At 38.0% G+C, this 24,168-nt stretch overlaps 1 protein-coding gene across 2 annotated transcripts; it reads right to left on the reverse strand.

Moving 5' to 3' along the window:
• Positions 1–940: 940 nt before the first annotated feature.
• On the reverse strand, positions 941–22,809 carry mcrs1 (microspherule protein 1). Of its 2 annotated transcripts, none has more exons than XM_057847148.1 (14): positions 22,693–22,809; positions 18,088–18,236; positions 17,862–18,000; positions 17,619–17,783; positions 10,902–11,011; positions 10,701–10,809; positions 10,473–10,611; positions 10,292–10,367; positions 9,083–9,111; positions 8,915–9,007; positions 3,661–3,743; positions 3,484–3,571; positions 3,266–3,393; positions 941–1,467 (listed from the first exon to the last, which is right to left on the reverse strand). In XM_057847148.1, exons 2-14 carry the CDS (start codon positions 18,234–18,236, stop codon positions 1,381–1,383), a joined length of 1,395 nt encoding a protein of 464 aa, XP_057703131.1. In that variant the 5' UTR covers positions 22,693–22,809; the 3' UTR covers positions 941–1,380. The 2 variants fall into 2 exon arrangements, with proteins under 2 accessions (XP_057703131.1, XP_057703130.1); XM_057847147.1 differs by having other exon boundaries at positions 943–1,467; positions 22,568–22,763.
• Between the last annotated feature and the right edge of the window lie 1,359 nt (positions 22,810–24,168).

Raw genomic sequence — 24,168 nt, forward strand, 5'->3', positions numbered from 1 at the left:
TAATCAGTCAATGTGCGAATGCACGCAGCAAAGCAAAACGCCTGGACTCATTTATCCGTTCAAATGGCTGACATACTGACATGTGATCAGCAGAGATAGTGACCTCTGATTGGTTCAAATGTGCATGTTTTCTGGAACAGCAAAAAAAAAAAAAAAAAAAAAAAAAGGTTGAATTGATGCGACAAAAAATAGGCCATGCAACAGAAAATGGATCAAATGTTTATAAGCAAGGAAAGAGTTAAGGAGGCTTATTTTTCATATTTAGTTTTATTTGCTCTGATGGGGAGATTCAGAACATCTTAGCTGTCAATGTGCACTTTGGACTTATATTTGTTCATTTATGTTAGGCTACTTATTAATTTCCTTACGATTTAAAAAAAGTCAATGTTTGCGTGATCTTCAAAATATATTCCATTTCACTCTGCATAATATAAGTCATTTGTACTTATTTTTCTGAATGTATGTTACTTGTATCTTTATTATTAAAAAAAAAAAAGCAAAAGTAAATGTTTGCATTAACTTCCATTTTAATATTCATTCTATGTTCTTAAGTAGTTAAAATTGAGATTTGGCATTTAGTATGTCAGGAAATGAGGGAAAATAAAAATTAGGAGATGGAGGTTGAGGTTATTGCTGTTTTTGTTAACTTTTATTTTGCAAATCATTGAAAAAATAAAATTTTGAATGAAACTCAGTTTTTGTATGTGTTATAGAAATAACTGTGTCAAAACGGTTTCAGTAGTCTTAGGAGGTTTCAAACTCCGCAAAGTTAAATATCAACACCTCTACTTCCCAAACAAGCACTTTGTGTCTTTTTCAACCATTACAGAAAGTGGCTTTTTATTTATAGATTCTGAATGCATGCAAACTTCTAAAAATGACAATTAATTCCTCATTTCATTTTTAGATTGTAGTCTCATACAGTATTATGACGCATTTACTCCCCTTATTTATTTTCAATTGGGCTGTGCTTGCACCTTTTATTGTCACGATATCTCTGGTTCATCTTTTCAGATTAGATTGGGCAATCATAAAATTATTCTTAGATTCCTTCATTTGAATTCCGAGACGACTCATTTGGCAAAATCTCAAGGAAGTATGCTGAAAGCAAGGATTTAGATGTTTTGTTAGCATTTACGTAAATTGTGTGTCAGCTGCTGGGTTACTCAAATGCAATGCATTGCAAAGACGATACAGAGAATTCAAATTGTATGTGCGTGTATAACAGTTTATTATTGTAGGAAAGACTCACTACACAATTTAAATAAAGTATTCTGGAAAACTGATAAAAAACGGGCTCCACCATGAGTGTCTACAGCACAACACGGATAATGTCCATAGGTCAGCTTGTGAAATCAAGATAAGAATTCCTTCGAGCGTTCACTGTTGCGTCATCTTGGCTGCCTCGGCTTTGATGAGAGAGATGAGTTCCAGGTTTATTAGAAACACAAAGCGAAGTCCTGCGATCTGCAGAAAGAAATAGAGCAAGATGTTACACTGTATTTGCTTTTTACAGAGGATTCATTAAATATCTTACAACCTCAGGGAGACAGTTACTAAAATAGACATATGTGTTTTTGTGACATTTAATCCATTGCTATGGTATATTCAAGTATTTTTTGTTTTGTTTCATTATGAATAGGGTCTATTGCTATTAACACAATTTAATCATACTTGTTTACTTGTTAACTTGCATTTTACCTTTGTGCTAACATGGTTCTTTGCTTATCCCTATCCATATCTTAACACATAAAGACTTCATAATTGTATTGACGGGTCAATTCGGCCAGCCACTGCGCAGCGCCTTAAAGCCCACAATTCGCTTCAGTTATTCGCAGTCGGCCGCAGCGACACATGCAGCATTCAACAACGGATTTAGGATAAAAGTACGAAAGCTGTACCACATACAAACAGGAAGGATTGTCTCAGGAGTGATTTGTTCGAGGATTCAAGGTAAATATATTTTTCGTACCATGCATGCATTTTGAAACGTTGTGAAAAAAATCACTGGGAGAAATTGGCGGCTATGGCATTGGCATTATAGTTCGCAATATTTACATAAAATAAATGCTTGCTTCACGTTTTTTTGTTGTTGTTGCTTTTAACCAAGAATCGAGACTGCTTTACGTACATATCTATAAAGAATTCGGGGATTTAAGCATTTATTCACAAGAATTTTCACCGGAAAAGCTCTGCCTCTCAGGCGGCCGCTAACTACATTCACTAACAGACTAGCATTGTACTTCGACATATTTACGTGAAATAAATGCTAACTGCACGGTTTTTTTGCTTTTAACCAAGAATCAAGACTGTTTCACGTCCATATCTATAAAGAATTCAGGGATTTAAGCATTTATTCACAATTTTCGTCAGAAAAGCTCTGTTTACATCAGGCAGCCGCTAGCTACATTCACTAACAGACTAGCATTGTACTTCGACATATTTAACTAAAATAAATGCTTACTGCACGTTTTTTGCTTTTAACGAAGAATCGAGACTGTTTTACGTTCATATCTATAAAGAATTCGGGGATTTAAGCATTTATTCAAAATAATTTTCACCGGAAAAGCTCTGCCTCTCAGGCAGCCGCTAGCTACATTCACTAACAGACTAGCATTGTACTTCGGCATATTTAAGTAAAATAAATGCTTACTGCACTTTTTTTTGCTTTTAACCAAGAATCAAGACTGTTTTACGTCCATATCTATAAAGAATTCAGGGATTTAAGCATTTATTCACAATTTTCGCCAGAAAAGCTCTGTTTACATCAGGCGGCCGCTAGCTACATTCACTAACAGACTAGCATTGTACTTCGAGATATTTAACTAAAATAAATGCTTAATGCACGTTTTTTGCTTTTAACGAAGAATCGAGACTGTTTTACGTCCATATCTATAAAGAATTAGGGGATTTAAGCATTTATTCAAAAGAATTTTCACCGGAAAAGCTATGTTTAGATCAGGCAGCCGCTAGCTACATTCACTAACAGACTAGCATTGTACTTCGACATATTCGACCAAGAATCGAGAATATTTTATGTCCATATCTATAAAGAAGTCAGGGATTTAAGCATTTATTCACAAGAATTTTCAACGAAAAAAGCTCTATATCTGTGATTCTACTCTGTCAGCTTTGACGGCCTCACCAACAATACAGGCCCCCTATTTATCGGACCTGCGCCCCGTGTCCTGTCAATACATTATGAATTCTATGTCTAAACAATAATCACATACTGTTTAACTCAGCTACAAATTCCAATTCGCACCTCCACCACTGAGTTGTTATTTAGTTTCCACTTGTTGCCCGACAGGACGGGTCTGCCATCAATGTAGATGGGCCGTCTTCCCTCGTTAGCGATGAAGAAATCACCGTTATTCTTCAGTTTAATGATTCCTGAAAACATCAAATGACATTTTACCATTACATGTTCTTAACAGATGGCAAGGTTTGTGTTTTCTGATTTCTATGCTTATGTTAAATCACCTTGTTTTCTTGATATTTTCCAGGCGGGACCCTCTAATGACAGATCAACATCTATCTGTTTATCTTTGGTTGCCCGGCCAAGGGTAATCTGAGTGAGAATACATAAATCAATGTAAGAAAAGTACAATTCCATCTGCCTCACTGGGACAACGGTGGGTCTGTGTACATCAGACTTACCTCTCGTGATCTCATGAGGTAGCGTACCATACGCCCACGTAGAGCGGCCAATGTCTGGTTGTCAAAGTCAGGCATGCTCATCCCTGTGAAGCACAGGTAAAGATAAAAAAAAGTAAATAATAAAAAACGTAATTCGGAAAACACCTGACATTAGTAATGGGACTCCCAGCGGGTACTTATTTGGATAAGTCGGTGTGCCCACCGTTACACACCATCTTTTCACTTACATCAAATCCTAGTAAATCTTAATTATAATAATAGCGCATCGGATTTAAATAGCGCAAAGAATTTAAAAAAAAAATTTAAAATTGCATCATTCTTTCACTCCTCATTCGATGGTGTTAAGCCACTGCTGTAGCCACAGCTGCCCTGGGGCAGTATGACAGAAGCGAGGCAGCCAATCCATGCCATCCGCCCTCCCGACCACCATCAAGCACTCGTTCACACACTACTTTTACAGTCTCAAAACAATCTGTCTGATCAATTTCGAAAGTAAAATAAATTAACTTGAATAAAGTGCGATCATGGCAATGGTGAAAACCACAGATTTTTGTGCATAGTGCAGAATGGATCGTGCAAGCACTCTAATCACAAAATTGAGATGAACCCTTTCAGGGCAGTGATCACATCAGCGGACAGCGATTCAAAAGTTGACACTTAAAGAGCATACGACAGGAGGAAAAAAAGTCTTTAAACGGCATTATTATGTGAATTAGAATCATATTTTGAGACGATTCGACTATATACAACAATTTAGCAAAGCGCAGGTGACGAGAAATTAGTCTTTTAATCTGCCAGTTAGCCACGCCTACCATTATGGGGCTTTAGCGTCCCCAACAGGTGGATGACGTCAGCGGTAGACTGGGCTCATCGGTTTTACTATTCAGCCCATTGAGGGGGAATTATTCAGAACGAGGAAAACGCGACGAAGACAGCCGCAAAATGTCATCGTTTTAGTCTCTCTACTCCAATATTTTTACAGGATATTCTTTTTATCCAAGTATTTTCCCCCAATAGCTATATAAATGGCTTGAGAAGGACCAGTCAGCCCGTCGAGGGGGAACTATTCACAACGAGGAAAACGCGACGAAGAGAGCTGCAAAATGTCATTGTTTCTGACTCTTTACTTCAATATTTTTACAGGATATTCTTTTTATCCAAGTATTTTCCCCAATTGCTAAATAAATGGCATGGTCATGACAAATAACAGTCTTGTGCTAAATGGAATATGAAATAATAAAAATGCATTTATTCAGGACGACATGGCAAAATTACTCCATAATGGTCAAAATTGTCGACTTCACCTTTACTGTCGCACCTCCCGAACGATATTTTATGACACCTAAATCGGACATATGTCATTTCCCTTCCCCGGCTTCAGAGAATGTAAACAAACCAAAAGGCGTGACAGCTAGCCGACATGCTAACCCGAACCGAGTGATGTTTCAAAGTCTTCGAAGCGGAAAATCACACATAACTAGCCTGTATTTATTGGCATGACGACTGGGTTGTCGATTGTCTTCGCGGATCGGCAAACCGCCCGGCGGAGAACAATTTACAGTTCGTTCCCCGGAGGAGGGCGGCTGCAGTTGTTGTGCACCTAACGTGCTGCTAATGTGCATGAGGAGAGCTTTTTACATGCCTATCAATGATCAAACGTAAGTAGTCCTTTATTTAAAGAAAGTTTGTAGTGTTTACTTTGTAATCGCTGTATTCGTATTTGACATAATACAAAACAAGATGTTTACTCACTTCCTCGTAAGTCCAATGGTCCCACAGTAAATATCCACGGTGAATGGGAACCTTTTGAAACTCCAAAAAGGCGCATACGCCTCTCCCTCATACGGAATGATTTTTCTGCAGCCGTTTGGCTGGCGTGATGCGAAAAATAAATGTATTAATCCGCAAAATCTGCTGAATCCTCCGTCCTCATACACAACAGTACACTGTATAGTGAAGAGGACGTCTTCTACTGTACACGTCACAGCGCCCTCCTCCTCAATGCAAGACCGAAGCCGGAAGTCACTCATTTTCATGGCGCGGGATTCAAAAAACTAAATAAATATAGCGATCGCTTCCACACACATCCAAGCGGTCCATATCATTCAGGAGCATAAAATACCGCGTGTATTATGAAATAAACATGCTTTTTCGTGTCACATGCACTTTAAGACTGCTAAGCTTTTAAAGGGCAAGTGACTCATAGACTTGACTATCAGTTGACAAGACAGCTCCTACAGACATTGCGCCACGGCTTCCCGTAGGGGGCCGGGCCAGGCAGAGCATCGCGGAAGCTTTCCCTGCGATAAACTCAAACAGGAGGAAAGTTTTAGTGCATACAAGCAGGCAGGAGTGTCTCGAGTGATTTGGTCGAGGATTCAAGGTAATTATTATAAAAAATAGCACCATGCATGCACTTTGAAACTTGAAAAAAATGAAATGAAAAAAATTAGAGTAACTTTAGCTTGAAATATTTAAGTAAAATGAATTATACCTGCTCGTTTTTTTTTTTGCTTTTAACCAAATCTAGACTGTTTTACATTTGTATCTATAGAAATTCCGGGATTTACGCATTAATTTACAAGAATTTTCAACTTAAAAAGCTCTCTGTTTTCTGTTGGCCGCCATGTTGGATTTCATATCCATACACAATAGTAACTTTACATTCAAATTAGGGCTGCAGCTGTCGATTAATCGATTAACTAGTTAGTTCGAATAATCGAGTAATCAGATAAGGAACATAAAAAATGAAAATACCTTAGCTAAGCCTCAAACGATATAGAGAATAAACAAATAAATAAGAATCTAGGTACAGCAAAAGAACAATTGGCTAACTTGCATAGTAAAAGTCTGCTAGCTTAAATGCTATAAAATACTAACGTTGTTTTCTCTAAACAAATGGTTCAGACAAATATTCCTACTAAAATTGGCTAAATATACCTTTAAAATAAATTACGATAGCATGAACAAAAACATTAGCGCAAACAAAAACTCAGCTTATGTTGGTCTTAACAGGGAGCAAATGGATTCAGCCATGTGAATTAAGCCTGAGTTATACTCCCGCGTTGCGGTGACGGCGTAGCGACTACGGCGTCATTCGACATTCGATAGTTCTGCGGTGAGGGAACGCGTTGCTCTGTAATTCACCGCCAAGCCACTAGAGGGATGTGGCGTTATGTTTGTACGGTTTTGGGGCATGATTGTTGACTACTTCCGCTAGTCGGAGAAAAAATAAACAATGCAAGATGGAACTCTTGAAAGTAAATATTCTGCTCATCAACACTGAATAAATATTGAACATACAAATGTTGACGGGCAGGCGACGCAGAAGACGGTTTCGAGGCGGTCTGGCCGACTTTTGATGCCGCACAGAGAGTTTTAGACTCGGGTGGAGAGAGCTAGCTGTGGCGGCTAGCTTCAAACTGGCGTCGAGCACTGCGTTCAAGGTCTGCAAAGCCCTCCAGCCTGATTTGTTTGCCGTGTCCTACAACCAGCCAGTGGGAAGCCATAGCAGATTTCTGGCGTCTAGGGAACTTCCCAAACTGCGTTGGGAGGCTTGATTTTAAGGTTATCATAAAAAGCACCGAGGCACTCTCAATCAGTGATGATGTATTGTGTGTGTGAACTGTCTGTTATTGAAAATTAAAGATCAAAACAACTCTTTTGACACCAAATCTGTGCTTTATTCTTCATATACTTGAAACATATGTACACAGTAAATGATGAAGTGCACCAACCAAAAATAACGACATAAAGTGATAAAAAGTTGGCAGTTTTTGGCCGACTGTGTCACCGCTTCGTGTGGCCACTCGATTCCGACCACCCACGTCTCGGTGGTTCTTCCATTTATTTATTTTTTCGATCGCCGACCTTGCCATTTGGCAGTCACAATAATAATTTCTTGACGAGACTTGCTCTTCGATGATACTCCCGTCGCCTTGGTGCATTTTTGCGTGTAGAAAATAATGTTTGATTCTATTCTACAATGGTGGTGTTTTCGCCCGGAAACAACAGTCTGAGCGGACCAATCACAGTCCGTTTTCGCTACGTCAACGCGTCTACGCGACGCGAAGGTTAGAAAAATCGAGAGGTGCGCGTCAGGCTACGGCGTAGGGTCGTAACTCGATTCTTCCTTGACGGCGTAGGTCTGACGCGGAAGTATAACCCGGCCTTTAGGCAGACCACATGGCAGTGCATCCACCCAAATCAATAAAACTAAAGGCAAACACTTTCAAAACAAACCATTACAACGCCACTTTAATTAACCGAATACTCGAAGCAGCAAAATTTAATCCAAATATTTTTTTCTAATCGAATACTCAAGTTAATCGATTAATCGTTGCAGCACTAATTCAAATAATTAGGTAATTTTCGGCCAACTGCCCGTTTTTAGGATTAAAAAAATAGTAATTTAGACATTTCTGCTTCCATACCAAGAAAAAACCTCTGCTTTTACGTTTTATTTTATATAGCATTTCAATCTAAAAACGGCAAGGGCCAGATAGCCGGCAAGACTTGCAGAGGCAATAGTGACAGCGAAATTCAAACTAAATAAGTTGTGATTGAATATATAAAAATGCTAAATTTGCTTTTGTTGAGTAAAATTAAGATGATTCTGCAAGCTTTCCTCAAGTATTAAGTTTATGATGTGAAAATTAGTGATTTATTAGCTGTTGTAAACTCAAAAGTGCACTAAATAAAAAAAATGTAAGTCACTATTTCGGCTAAAAACTTATTTGATATGTTAAATATTGCTATTGATCCCGAAAATATATGTGATTATCTCTGTATTTGGTGATTTTTGTGCATCTAGCGTAAAATCAGAGAATTTAACAGCCATTTTAAGTTTTGTTATACTTGTTTAAAAAATAATTAATCAGGATTTTATTAGGGAACGACTTTGAATTTTTTGATACCGCTGCTAATGGAGACTCATATATGCCAAAGGGAGGTGTCTGTTTTGGTTTTAGGTCGCTCGTGGCTTTGGTTTTGAAAATGTTTGAATTTTAAGTTTCTGAAAATGGCCACCTCCTCATAGTGAAGTCAATGAGTGAGGATTTTTCCAAATTGTTGTATTTTTCAATTTAATTTTCTATATTAAGTTGTTGTTTTTTTAAAATTATGTTCTTATTTATTCCCCCAGTGCTTTTTGATGTATAATTGTTAAATCTAAATTCAGGGGTTAAACACTCAAACTGATCAATCTTTTAGTACATAAGTTATTCGTTTAGTAAAAGAAAAATTTTCTACATACCTGTGATACTGTCCACAAGAACCTGCCAGCGAGGTAACTCTTGCTCCAACTGCCTGATTTCTCTTTTTTGGTGCCGGTCAGATATCATTAATTCTGCGAAGAAAAAGCACTGTTTTTTTTTCATTTGGTATATTTAATAATACAAACAGAAACTGTCACCCCTCTTACCGTGTTCCAACACTTCGTCTCTGGTCTCCCTGTGAGTGAGGAGAAGATGACAAAATGATCAGAGGCAAACACGTAACGTGATGTACTTGATGTCAATTGGGGCTGCCTATTTCCTCGTAGGAGGATGGTCGAGGTATGAGCCTTTGAATTTACTGCTTCCAATGTTGATTTTAGCAGCCGTTTTGATTTTTGTCTTTGTCTTTTGGACAAAATACTTATCAGTCTTAGTCAAATTTTAGTCATTTAAAAATGTGTTACATCTTTGTCTAGTTTTCATCGACAAATACTCTAAATGGTTTCGTCTGTAAAAATTTAAACGTTATACTCCAAAAATAAATTTAAAAATAAAGGTTTCCAACAATTTTGAATGAACATTGACAGACGAGCACGTATTGTAGCGTCTATAAGGATAACACTGACTTCATGAGGATTTTCCAATGGTTTTATTTGCGACCGGAAGCTGGAAGTCGTAGCAGACGCCAACAAAACGAAAACACCACAACAAACGTTTAAAAGGATGTCGCTACGCTAAAGTTAATGCTAATGTGAATGCTATACTAACACTACGAATAACATTTAGGGTGTGATGATCACTCAGCACAGACTTTTGAAAGGTCACGCAACATTGCATATTCTCTCTTGCTAAGATAAAATAACAAATCTTACCGTGTGTTTCAAAACAAGCAAGATTTGAGTGCAGGACAAGTCACATAAGTGACACAAAACCACACACTGCTAAGATGCAGGCTGACTAACTACACATACAATGAGAAAATGTCACACGGAACTATGAAGCATTTTCCTCTTGTTGGCGTCTCGTCACATGAAAACCGGCATTCGTCTTGTTATGTTTTAGTCTGACAAGAAACGTTAGCTCGTCATCGTCATGAAAAAATTATTCGTTTATATTTATTATATCTTCGTTATCATTGAAGAAAACAATTCCCCTTTTAATTCCTAGCATAGGCTCTTATCACTTTCTTATGACTTTTCTTCAACACCTCCTGTTATAATAGTCATGTCAAAAGTTGAAAAAGGAGAGTTCTGACATGTTCAGGACCCCAAAAAGTGACTGATTCTTTGAGACAACCGACAAAAAGGTAAATCTTAGAGGCCCGTTGCCTGGAGTCTAACAAATAAAACAAATTCTTTTGAATTTTGAGGTATACTTCTAAAAATACATCCATCAAAAATAAATGTGCGGCTTACTTTAACTTGACCTCATCAACAATCTGCTCAGCATCAGAGAAGTTTAGGACTTGATCCCCCTTTGGGAGTGGTTGGACTGCAACACAACAAACAATTATTAAGGAAATTGACTATTTTCTGCTCAATATAAAAGGAAACCCTAGTGCCAGATTTCTTGGTTTGGATGCGCATGTCAACTCACCGCTCTGGTCATCCAGAAGGTAGTACTGCTTCAAAAGTTGCCAGTGGACCAGCAGACTTTTGGGGGTGCGAGATTGGTGAAAGACACTTGGATGCTTACTCAAAAGCTCCTGGAATACGTCCAGTTTGGGCTGACTCGTCTATTTTATGTCAGATAAATGAACATGAAGCTGGTTCCACTGTATTCTGACAACAGTGAGGCAATCTTTCAAGAATCACATGTACTAACCGAACCAATTTTGGATAGTAGCACTTCTTCAGCCTGGCTGAAGAGAGCTTTGCTCTGTATCGCCGCTACAGCTTCAGGATGAAGCTGCCGCATTGCTTGCCAAGCAAGTCTGATCAACCATAAGCACAGGGAGAAAAGTCAAAGGTCAATATTTTGACATAGGGAAAGAAGGACTTTCTCTGGGTATGCCTGCTGTCTTACTTTGAGATGACAGGATCATAGAGGAGAGCGTACCACCGCTCTTTAATTTCCCGTAATGTGAAACGACAGCTGAACTTGACTCCCAGATGAACAGATGTGAGGTCTGTGGTCTGGGGAAGATAGAAAAACATTTAGGATCACATACAAGCTGTGACAACAGGCAACGATTTGAAATGTTTTAGGTTTGAAGATTTGGGTGGCTACACTGCCCTCTAGTGGGAACAGTGAATATGACATAACTTATTTGACATGGCTGAATCCAGCTGCTCCCTGTTAAGACCAACATAAGGTGGATCGAGCTAATATGTTTTTATTAGGGCTGTCAAACGATTAAAATTTTTAATCGAGTTAATTGCAGCTTAAAAATTAATTAATCGTAATTAATCGCAATTCAAAACATCTATGTAATATGCCATATTTTTCTGTAAATTATTGTTGGAATGGAAAGATAAGACACACGATGGATATATATATTCAACATGCGGTACATAAGGACTGTATTTGTTTATTATAACAATAAATCAACAAGATGGCATTAACACTATTAACATTCTGTTAAAGCGATCCATGGATAGAAGGACTTGTAGTTCTTAAAAGAAAATGTTAGTACAAGTTATAGAAATATTATATTAAAACCCCTCTTAATGTTTTCGTTTTAATAAGATTTGTAAAATTTTCAATCAAAAAATAAACATTGTTGATGTCAATAATTACTTACACAATGCTCCTGGGTACTGAAGCCTATAAAATCAGTCGCACCCAAGCGCCAGCAGAGGGCAGCAAAACGCCGCAAAACACAATTAACAAGTGGGCCTTTCACTCTTCTGTCATTTAAATTTGTCTGAGCTGGGCAAGTGCGTTAATTGCGTCAAATATTTTAACGTGATTAATTTAAAAAATTAATTACCGCCCGTTAACGCGATAATTTTGACAGCCCTAGTTTTTATGCATTGCATTTATAGGTATATTTAGTAGGAGTGTGCCATCTTAGGCACCCCGCGATTCAATTCGATTACGATTCAGGGGGCTACGATTCGATTACTGGACGATGATCCCGGTGTTGACTAGAGGCGTGCAAAATTTTTTTTTTTTTTTTTTTTTTAAAACCTGTCCTGTTCAGCTGTTTGACACAGAGAATGGAAGTCTAAGTGCCCGGATTCTGAACAGTTTTAATGTTTCACATTGAGGGTCTGACATACTCCCATTTTGATCATTCAAAATACCTTTTTATTATGACAAAGCAGCGAACAGGAAGGGATTATGGGGGGACAGAAGAAAAGAAATACAAAAGAAGAAAGAAAAGAAACACATACACAAACAACAACAAGAAATACATTGAACATCTAAACTAGTTACTAATATGCTGGTGCTATCGTCAGCGAGATGTATTTCCGGTTTACACCATGTGGGGGCCTATTGGCCAGTGAGAGAGGAGAATGGGGGTGGGGGTGTCTATAAGACTATAAGCTAAGTGATTGAAAGGGGTAGAGTGTACACAAATCAGTTCAAATCAGAGGCGTGCAAAATTTCCGATTCTTAGATTATTCGCGATTCGGCCGTAGAAGATTCGAGAACGATTCATAAACATCCAAATTCCGATTATTGAATTACACCAGGTAAAGCGGAAATAAAACAGCGCGGTCTTCAGGACGCAATGAGGAATGGACCGACTGTAAAATATCATGTTCAACTGATGCCGCTAGATAAAAAAAAAAAAAAAAAAAACAATAATGCCTGACTGCGGCTGTCAGCCAGTTTCTAGTTGCTACAAACATACGGCAACATACGGCTATGGTAGATATCACGTATATCTAGAACTACATGTGAAATGACAGACGACGGCCGTGTTAGATCATACACCAAGAACTAGATGCGAAATGACACTTTCCCGCGCTAGTAAACAGGCGCCATCTTAAAGCAGTAGACTTCTCTAGAAGGCTCTGATGTAGCGAACCTAATTACTTTTTATCTAAAAAAAAAAAGAAAGAAAAAAAATCGGCAAAATCTTGACTTGAATCTATCTTTAAATGATGAAACCGTTTTAAAACTTTCACGTCGAAAGTAGACAGAAGGGAAATTATGGAATAACGGAAGCAATTTTAACAACTCTAACGGTTGATTCACAACATTAAATTAATTGAATGTAGTTTAAAGCTGCCGATACAGAATATGGACTTGAGTATTTTATTTACTGTTTTTAACTGTTAACTTGATACTAAAATTGTAGTTTGTTTAGCCTGAGAGGATTTTTGAACAATTTTGGAACTAGTGTACTAGGGAAGGGGGATGGGGGGGGGGGGGGGTTGTGGTGCATCAATAATCGATTTATAATCGAATCGGAGCCTCTGAATCGTAATTTAATCGTTAGGTCCCCAAAGATTCCCACCTCTAGTATTGATGATGATCACGGTTATAAAGATTATCGCTGCATCGTACATTACTAATTAATGAAGTAGACAAACAAATTTTTGTCCATTATTTATTTAAAATATCCTAATGATTCAACAGGCACGATGGAAACATGCCCATACAACAAAAAGCTGCCCTTAAGCTGCTTTTTTATTTATCTATTTTTACAAGAAAGTGCAATAACATTAACCATTTTAAAGGGAGTACTTATTTCTCTGAACAATACAATAAAATTTACATAGGTGGAGTGAATTCCACATTTTCTGGAAACAAGTCTAGGTTCATACTACATGTCTTAATGCACGAATCCGATTTTTTTGTGTTTTTCCGACTCGAGTCAGGCATTAACTTGACGGTCTGAATGGGACAAGTCGCATAGAAGTCACTTTCGTATGTGGTTCAAATCCGATCTGGGCCACATTTTTTCAGAACGTGACTGGCGGTCTGAACTAGGCCTGAACGATATATCGTTTAAACATCGCCATCGCGATGTGCGCATGCGCAATAGTCCCATCGCGAGGACGTGCGATAGTTTCTTCATTTCATTTTTTAAAATCCACAAACGTTTGTTTTGAGGAAGGAACGGGAAGGAGAGTGCGCAGCCTCTCATTCCCTCCAGCTCGCAGTCATCGGCTCCTCCCCCTCACCTGCTACAGCGGAGTGGAGGGAGGAGGGGCCGAACAGCAGAGCGGAGGGAGGAGGGGCCGTTTTCAAAGTGAAAGCAAGCAAGCAAGCAAACAACACATTGAATAGGGAAGACTGTCTCCAAAAGGAGTTTTGGAAGTATTTTGGCTATCGTCAAGAATATAAGGAACAAAAAACAGCCCTGTCGACAGTGCCTCGCCGTGGTTGCCTCAACAAGAAATAATCCGTCGAACATGTGGGACCATTTAAAACGCAGGTATCTATGCATTCCTGCTACGAGCTTCCCATCAGAGGCTTTTTAGTACAGGTGGGAACATTGTTACGTGCCAACGTTCTTGTCTCAAGCCTGCAATGGTGGATAAACTAGTAGTCTTGGCCAAAAACCTATGAGACCCAGTTGAGAATTGCTGAGCAAGGTGGACGATATGCAGACAAATACATAACACAGCTGCAGGAATGTCTTTTCTTCTTTTTATTCATGTGACAGCTATCAGGAAGGCAGGAAATTTGGGAGTTAAAATGGTTCTGTTATTCATCAGTTATTTGCTGTTATTCAGTTCAATTATTTACAAGTTCAATTAAGTTTCTGTTTCTTTTATATTTAAATTAATTGTAAATCGTATTTTTCAAATAACTATAGTACAGCTGCACATAAAGTTTTGATACTTAATATTTTTTAAATATTTTTACAACTTAGTTGCAGTTTTGCAGTTTTATATTGTTATATTTTGTGTAAACAACTCGGGACTAATGCACTTGCACTTTTATTTGACAGATTTAATATTTAAGTTCAAATATGTTGACAACTTTATTGTTGTTTTACTGAGGTTTTTATTTATTGTTATAGTTTGTGAACAATTCTTATTTGTCATATTTAATATTTTTGTTCAAATATGTTTACAACTTTGTTGTTATTTTACAGAAGTTTTTATTTATTGTTATATTTTGTCAAAAACGTAGGGGACGAATGCACCTGCTCTTTTATTTGTCATTTAATGTATTTGCTGCTGTTGAAGTGTCAAATATTGTGTTCAATAAATTATCTATTTTGTGCAGACATGGCTTCCTGGATCCCTTCATAATAATACAGCAATCTTAATCATTCACAAATGAAACGGTATTATATGAATACACTGTGGTCACGGTGTGTCATGCAAAGTATTTCCAAACAGCTATTCAAGTCATCTAGTGAAAATTTCTTTAAAAAAAAAAAAAAAAAAAAAAAAAAAATATATATATATATATATATATATATATATATATTCATTCATTCATTTTCCATGCCGCTTATTCCTCACGAGGGTCGCGGAGGTGCTGGAGCCTATCCCAGCTAACAACGGGCAGTAGGCAGGGGACACCCTGAACTGGTTGCCAGCCAATCGCAGGGCACAAGGAGACACACAACCATTCACGCACACACTCATACCTACGGACAATTTAGAGTGTTCAATCAGCCTACCATGCATGTTTTTGGGACGTGGGAGGAAACCGGAGTTCCCGGAGGAAACCCACGCAGGCACGGGGAGAACTTGCAAACTCCACACAGGAAGGCCGAAGCCCGGGATTGAACCCTTGATCTCAGAACTGTGAGGCAGATGTGCTAACCACTCAGCCACCGTGCCGCATATATATATATATATTTTTTTACTATCGCAATATAATATCGCAATATATTGCACACCTCAAAAAAATCGCAACAATAGTTTTTTCCAATATCGTTCAGGCCTAGTCTGAACTGTCAAGAGTCCCAAATCGGAATTCGTGCAGCATTAACGTCAGCAAAAAGCAAGACGCACGGAGGACGGCAGCCATGTAGGCATTAGCGCCTAGCTTGAACTCTGCTTTTAAGCACAAAGCGGGCTTGACCACAGTCATAAAAAATAATAAAATGAGGAAAAGAATAAGCCTTATAATTTTGCACCGAATGAGCAATATTTCATTATTGCACACATGGCTGAGTCGGGGCAAACTGATGCACCCACGTCATTTCACGCACACACGTCAAGGCCCATGTGTGTGCGTGTATGCGTTCTATCAATCCATATAAACTTTGAATATAAGGCTAAACGGGGATTATCAATGTCTGTTATTTGTGTCCTCTTTTTGGAAATCAAAATATGATCACTCTGTAATGACATAAAGCTAGCATGTGTAATTTGTTTTAATACTTCTGCGCATTCGGGTCTCTTTCCTGAGCGCATCTTGGACTGCGAAATTAGTGCGCATGCGCGATACTTGAACTGTCTCAATGTACAAAGGCAGTCTGAACGGGCACGCCAAAAAAAACACATATGGCAAAAAATCGGATTTGTGCATCAAGACCTGTAGTATGAACCTAGCCAAAGTGTCTTTAGAAATAAGACTTCTTTTAACCAATATACTTTGTTTTCACAGATTTCTGTACTATTTTGCATGTTTGTGGTGTTACCGCAGTACTTAATCATGGTTTAGTACGTTCTGCGTATGAAATAAATACACGTTAGCGAATTAGCTAATTAGCTTAGCGCTCGGCGCAAACTATTAACACCTCAAAAACAACAACAATAAAGACTAAACAGTACAAGAGGGTTCGTGTAGTCATCTCTTATAGAGGCACACGGGTCTTAGCAACACACTCAGGACATTTTTCAATTTACATGACTTAAAACTACAGCTGGACATCTGAAAGACAATGAGCAACGAACTACAGTGGGGAGAACACGTATTTGATACACTGCCAATGGGAAAACCCATTGGCAGTGTATCAAATACTTGGGAAAACCAATTGGCAGTGTATCAAATACTTGTTCTCCCCACTGTATATCTCTTCCCGTCTCGCTCTAAAAAATAACTGCGGTGCCTGCCTGTCTCATACACAAATTTATTTTCCAGTCTTTTGAAAAGGAGTAAATCTCCCACTCAGTTACAGGCAGCATCCATTATAAAGTTGTGCGTGCATCCGTTAAAGGTGTCCGGGCGGCAGACGTGTCTTGAATTTCGTTTCGCTACGAGCGGCTGTCATAAAGTTATGTGGAAAAATCATCGTTTTTGAACCTTTATGAATCGTAATCGAATCGTCATGTGTCGAATCGCGATGCATTTAATAATCAATTTTTTTGAGCTCCTCTAATATTGAGCCGTTTTCGGGGGTATTATGTGTTTGGACGATTTGTAAAGAGCATTGTCAAAAAACGTTAGCATTTTATAACATTTAAGCTAGCGGACTTTTGCTATGCAAGTTAGCCAATTGATCTTTTGTTGCACTTTGATCCTCATTTATTTATTTTAAAGTACCTATGACAGGATAAAAAAAAAAGTCTTAAATAGCATTATTATGTGAATTAGAATCATACTTTAAGACGATTTGACTACATACAACAATTTGGCAAAGCGCAGATGATGAGAAATGAGTCTTTTAATCTGCCTTTTAGCCACGCTTGTCATTATAGCGCTCTAGCGTCCCCAGCTGGAGGATGACGTCGGCAGGGTCACGATTTCAGCTGATTTAGAATTCAGCCCATTGAGAGGGAAGATTCAGAACGAGGAAAATACAGCACAGAGCAGCAAAATGTCGTTGATAGATTAATCGACTGCTGAAATAATGGATAGCTGCAGCCCTATTCAGAACCGATACCAAATTGAGCCATGCCGCCGAGTGTGTATAACATGTTCAGTGCAACTCACCTGCAGCACTGCATTAATAAGAAGCAGGTCATCGGTAGGCTTCCAGCGGCCTAAGTCTTTCGTGATGTGTAGCGCCTGTTTATTTTTCTTCACTCTTTTGGCCATCGGCGTAGGATGCATCAGCATCGCGAGAGGTGGCATCAAAGTAGGTCCGGATTTTGACAGCTGACAGGATAGTGTGGGAGAATAGGGGTATTGGAATTGTGATCCGCTCAGGATTTTCAATGCTTTGATGCTCTTTACCTTTTTTTTCTCGCTGGATGAAGGCTCACTACCTGAGCAGCGTAAGGGCTCCATAAGTGGAGTACCTTTAACTCTGCTTGATGATTTGACAAGGCTGCTTTCGACCAGCTCATCGTCAAACTTCTTTCTCTTTATTGACCTGGAACACAGATGGAACACATGTACATTTATATTCTAACGCAACACAATACGAGTACCATGGTAAAAATAGAAGGTAAAATGGAACCTGGATGAACTTCGGCGTTTGGGAACACCGCTGCCAAAAGCTTGCGTGGCTGTCCTTTTCACATCTTTGATAACAAGCGATTCTTCGTCTTCTGAGCGGCTGTGTGAACCTGCGACAACCATCGGTACACCAGGCTCACCCGCTTGCATCTTCTCAACAGAACAAAGAAGAAAATGACTTGCTGGCCTTATTTGTGAATCATCACATCTAGAGACCAATTAGACATTAAAATCACTTAAATAAAAGTTACGGTAATAATAAGCCTGTATTCACGTAATAAAAGACTTTGACAAAACTGAGCCGCGCATGCACTGTATCACAAAAGTGAGTACACCCCTGGCATTTCTGCAGATATTTAAGTATATCTTTTCATGGGACAACACTGACAAAATGACACTTTGACACAATGAAAAGTAGTCTGTGTGCAGCTTATATAACTCACTTGCTCCCAGAAACGTATAAATAACTTCTATTTTTAAATGCTTCATTGTCCCAAAAACTTATTTATACGTCTTTTGCGTTTTTTTTTTTTTTTAATTTAAAAGAAGCATATATAGCTTCCGCTCTATCTGAGAAACAAAGAACAAAGCTCCAAACCCATTTTAAAGCAATAAAACTGGCCACTGGAGGGCAGTAGCGCATTTTGTAAGACCAGGCAACCCGATTCAACAGCAATGAACGGTCGGGCAACACGGTCGGAGCGCTGGCGGCATGATGCCAGGCGGCGCTCTGACCGAACAAAACAACCGAGAGGACGCCTAGGAGGCCAGGCGCTGGACGACCGAGCAAAACGAGTGGGACCACCAGTGCAGCGGCTCGCTAAGCAGACCCCGCAGAAACTCAAAAATAATCCATCTTTGTGAGATAGACAACGATGAGGGATAAGTTTACGCGGCTGACCTGGCGACAACGGCGTCATCTCAGCGACAAACCGTCATCTCTCGGTAGTCATGTGTGAATAAATTGTTACTTTGCTCTCAAAAGCTCTATTTCTCTGGTTGTTCATGGTATTTTGTAAAAGGAAAACATCATTCAGATGTTTGGGATGTAACTAATGCAAAAAATAGCTTTGTTAAAAGTCAAAGTTATGTTTGAAATGTATGCGTTTACAAAAAGCTCATTTTCTCAGTTTTTTCATCAGAAATTGGAAAATTGCTCACACTAAGCTATTTTCTAATGCTGATTTCTAAAGAATGGAAAAAGACATGAACTTACTTTTTTTCCGCTGAAAGAAGAGAGTCTAATCTTTCTTTTGGTGGATTCCATGTTTATTTAGAAATAGAACAGAATTTTCTGTGGGCCTTGCAAAATCAGTCAAAATCCAGAAAAACGGCCGGGAGCGAAGGGCCTTGCTATGGTGAAAATGGCTAGGAGTGAATGAGATAATAGAGTTCATTTATTTTACCCTCAAAATAACTCAAACTATAGCCATTCATATCTAAACCCCTGGCAACGAAAGTGAGTACACCGCATAGGAACGACGTACATCCCTAAATGTCCAAATTGAGTACTGCTTGTCATTTTCCCTCCAAAATGTCATGTGACTCGTTACAAGAGTGCTGTCGGCATTGCTGCAGAGATTGAAGCGGTAGGGGGTCAGCCTGTTAGTGCTCAGACTATACACTGTACTCTACATCAAATTGGTGTGCATGGCTGTCACCCCAGGAGGAAGCCTCTTCTGAAGACGGTACACAAGAAAGCCCGTAAACAGTTTGCTGAAGACATGTCAACAAAGCACATGGATTGCTGGAACTGAACTATGTCCTATGGTCTGATGAGACGAAGATTAATTTGTTTGGTTCCGATGGTCTCAAGCATGTGTGGCGGCAACCAGGTGAGGAGTACAAAGATACGTGTGTCATGCTTACAGTCAAGCATGGTAGTGGGATTGACCCCCCCCACTAGGGCTGGGCGATATGGCCTTAAACATGTATCGCGATAAATTGAGCAGATTTATCTCGATAACGATAAATGACGATAAATTCGCCCAAGCGGACTGTTATATAATTTGAAAATCTGAATCAATGCATGAAATACAGATTAACTATTTCTTGTTGATTTATTTACCAGCATTCAATTTGATATACTGTATTTAACAATTGTACATGCAGTCTAAACATTAAATTTTTAAAAATTAGGGCTGTCAAAATTATCGCGTTAACTGGCGTTAATTAATTTTTTTAATTAATCACGTTAAAATATTTGACGCAATTAACGCACTTGCCCAGCTCAGACATATTTAAATGTCACTAGAGTGAAAGGCCCACTTGTTAATTGTGTTTTGCGGAGTTTTGCTGCCCTCTGCTGGCGTTTGGGTGCGACTGATTTTATAGCGTAAGTAATTATTGCCATCAACAATGGCGGGTTAATAGTTTATTTTTTGATTGAAAATTTAACAAATTTTATTAAAACGAAAACATTAAGAGGGGTTTTAATATAAAATTTCTATAACTGATTTAGAACTGATTTATTGTTATAATAAACAAATACAGTCCTTATGTACCGCATGTTGAAAATATATATCCATCTTGCGTCTTATCTTTCCATTCCAACAATAATTTAGAGAAAAATATGGCATATTATATAGATGGTTTGAATTGCGATTAATTGCGATTAATTACGATTAATTAATTTTTAAGCTGTAATTAACTCGATTAAAAATTTTAATCGTTCGACAGCCCTAATAAAAATGTATTGTAAGCAATGAGAATTCAAGTATGAACATTTATAACAGCGTGTATGACTTGAACAATGTACATTGTCAAAATCAATATGCCTGTGCAAACATGTAATTGTAACACAAATGACTTGCAGCTTGAACAGTACACTTCAAAAAGACAACTTATTGTTAATGGCTGCTGTGATATAATTATTAAATACAAGTGTTTACTTTATGGTTTAAGGGTTTTTTCCCCCCAGTGCATTTTTTAATAAATGCACGCACAATAAAAATAGCTGGGGCCATTTCTCGGTCATTTTAGTTTCGCCGTTGGATTGTACTTTATGCAGAATTCTTTACCATCACAAAAGCTATCAGAGGAATCACACACACAGACAGATACAAAATAACGCCACATAGTAATTGCTAGATGCAGTCCGTGCCCAATCCACTCATTAAGTTCAGCCGTTTCGACAAGGTTAGAGCCTCTATCCGACTCCATAACGTTCATTTGTAGCGTTAGCCGCTAGCTAGCGTTAGCCTGGCTACCAGTAGAAAGCACTGAAAGCACCATGTCCGGAAATCGTGAGAACAAAGGAGGACAGCGGGTGAAAGCCCGTCTGGATGCCACCAAGAGTCTACTAAATGTCGGTTGAAAGTTTGGTGAACCTCCCTTAAGCCACACTCCATCACGTTTTGCTTGTAGCGTTAGCTGCTAGCGTTAGCTTACCGGGCTTTTGTTTGATTGGCTTCCTGATGATCACGTGACTCCCTACGTAAGCACATTCACTACTTTCTTAAAGGGGAATGAACATGGACGAACAACACAGAATCAAAGCGGGATGAAAAGACTATTTTCTTGTTTTATTAATTTACCGAATTTACCGACATGGTCAAAATTACGTCGGTCATCGTTAAGAATTTCGGTGACGGTAAATTTTCGGTTTACCGCCCTGCTCTACCCCCCACCTCTTCAATCTCTGCAGCAATGCTGACAGCACTCCTGTAACGAGTCACATGACATTTTAGAGGGAAAATGACAAGCAGTACTCAATTTGGACAGGGATGTACGTAGTTCCCATGCGGTGTACTCACTTTTGTTGCCAGGGGTTTAGATATTAATGGCTATATTTTGAGTTATTTTGAGGAGAAAATAAATGAACTTTATTATATAAGCTGCACACAGACTACTTTTTATTGTGTCAAAGTGTCATTTTGTCTTTTCCATGTCCCATGAAAAGATTTACTTAAATATCTGCGAAATGCGAGGGGTGTACTCACTTTTGTGATACACTGTATGAGGTATTTCATATAGTCTGTAGATAGAGTATTCTTCCATTGACATGAGTAGAAAATGGGGGAAAATGTAAAAATCTGTAGAAGCGTCCACATTATTTTACCAAAACATTTTGCGTTGCCACCTCCATTTTAAAATACTTGTACTACATGAAATGTGAAAAAGTGTTTGACGAAACTATCCCATACAATGGCACTTTATCTAATTATAAACCCTATTAATTCAATTCTTTTTTTTACATTCGAATGTAAGCAATGCCACTTCCTAACAGTATTTTTGTTTACATGTGAGCGTTAGCCACAGGGCCGACGCAATAAACAAAACACGCCACACTCCGTTACGTTAGCTGTCATGAGCCATTTAAGACAATATTAGTATGAATTGCGCATGCATAATATGATGAAAACAAGGTGACCAATGCTATACATTATTTGCTGAGCTCAAACAAAATTTTGAGAAAGCTAAAGAGAGCTAATGTTGATTAGCAAGCTAATATTGGCGAGGAGCACTTCCGCGTAACTCACCGTGCCTTCGATGGTTTTTTGTAGGATTCGATCCGTTAATCGTAGTGTAATTTGTCTATAAATTCACGCGTAGTTGATACAAATCTCGTAAGGTGCGTTATTTTATTACATGGCGTTGTTCCTACCAGGTATAGTTAGCATATAGCTCTTTGTGGTTGTTTTCTTCCTTCTACGAAAGTGGTGAAGTCCCCTTGACATGTTCTCTGAAAACTTGCGCCATCTTGTGGCTTGGTGGAACTTCAGGTTGTGGCAAAAAAATAAAACAAAAAAAAAAGGATTTGGCCTTTACGGCCGCAGTGTTCTTCTTCAGTAAAGAGGACCAAAGCTGCCCAATAAAAAAAGAGAAAAAAAAAAGAATAACAGTAAAAAATAAAAAAAAATCACTATGAATACAAAAACAAGAAATCAGATTCAAAATTCAAAATTAATGCAAAAACAAATATGAAAATAAATACATATATAAATAAAAGGGAAAATACAACCGAATGTGAATTAAAAAAATAAAATGTTATACATACAAAAAGATATCTTATTTTTGTATATATATTCATTTTTATTTCTATTTTTATTTAATTAGCTATTTATTTCCATATTTATTATTAATTTTTGTATCTTATTTCTTATTTTTGTATTTATAGTCGTTTTTATTTTGCCTCTTATTGATTTATTTATTTTTCAAATTATTTTTATTTTTAATTTTGGCAGCATACTTCAGAAGTCTAATGAACGTTCACATAAAGCCAAGTTATATTAATCTGGAGGTTTTTTAGCCCCTAAAATGGTTTAAAAAGCGTTTGTTGAACAACATTCATTCATTTTGTGTACTGCTTATCCACACGAGGTTTACGGGGGTGCTGGAGAGTGGAGACCATTGTTACACCATATATCAGTGCTAAAATATTAATCTAAACGCAGTGTTAAGAATTCACTTTTTCAAATGAATGATTAAAAAAATGAGCAGAGATTGCTATACAGTACTATTATTGAAATATTTAGCATTTTAACCACTTAAAAAAAATAAACAATCTAACCAGTCTATGATGACCTGGCCCTTCGGCACATTTTGAAGATCAAGTGCTAGTTGAATGTCAATGCGCTGTAATGTTAAGTGTATTGTCAAAAATCACAGCCACAAATGCCATTTAAAATGAATGGAAAATTTGGACGTGCATAGCAGTCAATGGTATGGACGTGCATGGCCTGAAAAAATGTCATAGCCTATACACCAAAAATACGACATACCAAAAATTGTCACATACCAAAATCCATTTTGCCACATACCAAAAGAAATGCCCCAAAAAATGCCAAATGCCAAAATAAATCTTGCTACATACAAAAAAATGGCGCATCGCAAAAAAAAGCCACATTCCAAAATACATTTTGCTACGTGACCAAAAAAAAAAAAAAAAAAAAAAAAAAAGAAGCCACATGGCAAAATCAATGTTGCCACATACAAAAAAAGCAATTTTGCCACATACCAAAAGAAATGCCAAATGGCAAAAGAAAAAAAATGCCACATGCCAAAATCCATTATGCCACATACAAAAAAACATGCCACATGGCAAATAAAAATGCCACATGCCAAAATCCATTTTGCCACA

This window comes from Corythoichthys intestinalis, chromosome 9 (genome assembly GCF_030265065.1).
Source record: "Corythoichthys intestinalis isolate RoL2023-P3 chromosome 9, ASM3026506v1, whole genome shotgun sequence".
Classification (NCBI taxonomy): Eukaryota; Metazoa; Chordata; class Actinopteri; order Syngnathiformes; family Syngnathidae; genus Corythoichthys; species Corythoichthys intestinalis.

What these genes read in the sequence shown, in the direction of transcription:
- mcrs1 (XM_057847148.1), bottom strand. Translation starts at nt 18,236, where the DNA reads ATGCAAGCGGGTGAGCCTGGTGTACCGATGGTTGTCGCAGGTTCACAC. An exon ending in TATGATCCTGTCATCTCAAA is followed by an intron (nt 10,810 to 10,901) that starts GTAAGACAGCAG and finishes ATGGTTGATCAG; the next exon opens with ACTTGCTTGGCAAGCAATGC. An exon ending in GTTGATGAGGTCAAGTTAAA is followed by an intron (nt 9,112 to 10,291) that starts GTAAGCCGCACA and finishes CCTCACTCACAG; the next exon opens with GGAGACCAGAGACGAAGTGT.